Consider the following 1,870-nt stretch of genomic DNA (forward strand, 5'->3'; position numbering starts at 1 on the left):
CCCAGATAAGAGGGAGCAAAATACAGTGTGGCCAGCCCCGGGCCCACTCCCTTCATGGGGCACAGGTTGGGAATCTGTAATCTGTGGAAAATGGCTTGATATAATCCAAAGCATGAGACAATTGGGCAGTATTCCCACAATCCCATCATTGCATGGCATTCTAAATGCACGGCCCACCATGGAGATTATCAGATGCCAGCCTAGGACAGTCCCTGGCTGAGTCCATGATGCAGGTGCTACATTGTCTCTCAGGCCAGAGTTTCAGCACAGGAAATATAATGGAGCTTAGGACATAACTCCACTCCATCTCCACTCTGAAGAAAGACCCAAAGTATAGAGATGGGGTCTCTTCCTGTGGGAACTAGGCCGTACAGCAGGATTCAGAGTGTAAGGAATAGTGGGGAATGCAGCAAATTTGGAGTCAAGAAACCTAGACTCAAGCCCTAGGCTTGCACATTATTTAACCTCCAAGACAAATGGCCTCATCCATAAAGTGGAGATGCTGTCTCAGTTGATTCTGGGGAGACTGAGTGAAAAATACTAAATTACAGAAGTGCTGCTCTTTTCTGTTTACATGTCTCCTCCTTGGTTGTGCCGTAGGTTCCAGCCTGAATTGATGGCTGAGGAAAATCAGACTCTGCCTGAATTTCTCCTTCTAGGATTTTCTGACTTCAGGGCCCTGCAGGGCCCTCTGTTCTGGATGGTACTTCTGGTTTACCTGGTCACCTTGCTGGGTAACTGTACCATCATCCTCCTCACACAGGCGAGCCCATCCCTGCATTCCCCCATGTACTTCCTCCTGCGCCACCTCTCCGTGGTGGAGCTCCTGTACACCACGGACATTGTGCCCAGGACCCTGGTTGACCTGGCCTCCCCATATCCCCGGGCCATCTCCTTCCAGAGCTGTGTGGCCCAGATGTACGTCTTCGTGGTCCTGGGCATCTCAGAGTGCTGCCTCCTCACAGCCATGGCCTATGACCGCTATGCGGCCATCTGCCGGCCCCTGCACTATGCCACCCTCATGAGCTGGAGGGCCTGCACGGCCATGGTGGGTGTCTCCTGGCTCATGGGCATTGTCACAGCCACCACACATTCCTCTCTCATCTTCACTCTGCCCTTCCCCAGCCACCCCATCATCCCTCACTTCCTCTGTGACATCCTGCCAGTACTGAGGCTGGCAAGTGCTGGGAAACACAAGAGTGAAATCTCCGTGATGACAGCCACCGTGGTCTTCATCATGGTCCCCTTCTCTCTGATCATTGCCTCTTATGCCCGCATTCTGGGTGCCATCCTGGCAATGGCCTCCACCCAGAGCCGTCGCAAGGTCTTCTCTACTTGCTCCTCCCACCTGCTTGTGGTCTTCCTCTTCTTTGGAACAGCCAGCATCACCTACATCCAGCCCCGGGCGGGCTCCTCTGTCACCATGAACCGCATCCTCAGCCTCTTCTACACAGTCATCACACCCATGCTCAACCCGATCATCTACACCCTTCGCAACAAGGAGGTGGCAAGGGCCTTGCAGCGCATGGTGAAGAGGCAGGTCTCCTCACCATGAAGGCACTCGGGAGATATCTGTTCGCTTGCTGACTACTCCTCCTCCCAGCCTTCAGGTGCCAGATGAACAGAAACCATGTAGCACCTCAAAGAAATAAGGCTTCCTGGCAGAAAGTGTTGGAATTAAAGCAAAGATAAATCTGTATCCTACCTCCTATCCCACACCAGACTCACTATCAGAGCACAGTTATGAGGACAAGGTAGACTGAAGGGAATGCTGCTCACAAAGAACATTTATAGGAAAGAGCATCTTCTAGATTGTTCTGGATCCCTGAGCAAGGTGATTGCTGTGTATACACCAGTAGTGAGAAGTCTG

General features: G+C 52.2%; 1 protein-coding gene across 1 annotated transcript; it reads left to right on the top strand.

Annotated features, from left to right (window-relative positions):
- Positions 1-616: 616 nt before the first annotated feature.
- LOC129511338 (olfactory receptor 10P1) lies at positions 617-1,555 on the top strand. The gene has a single exon (XM_055327909.1). The coding sequence runs from the start codon at positions 617-619 to the stop codon at positions 1,553-1,555; it is 939 nt and encodes a 312-aa protein (XP_055183884.1).
- Positions 1,556-1,870: the final 315 nt, after the last annotated feature.

This window comes from Nyctereutes procyonoides, unplaced genomic scaffold, assembly GCF_905146905.1.
Source record: "Nyctereutes procyonoides isolate TBG_1078 unplaced genomic scaffold, NYPRO_anot_genome, whole genome shotgun sequence".
NCBI lineage: Eukaryota > Metazoa > Chordata > Mammalia > Carnivora > Canidae > Nyctereutes > Nyctereutes procyonoides.

Excerpts from the sequence above, each read along its gene's own strand:
- LOC129511338 (XM_055327909.1), top strand. The coding sequence starts at position 617 with ATGGCTGAGGAAAATCAGACTCTGCCTGAATTTCTCCTTCTAGGATTT.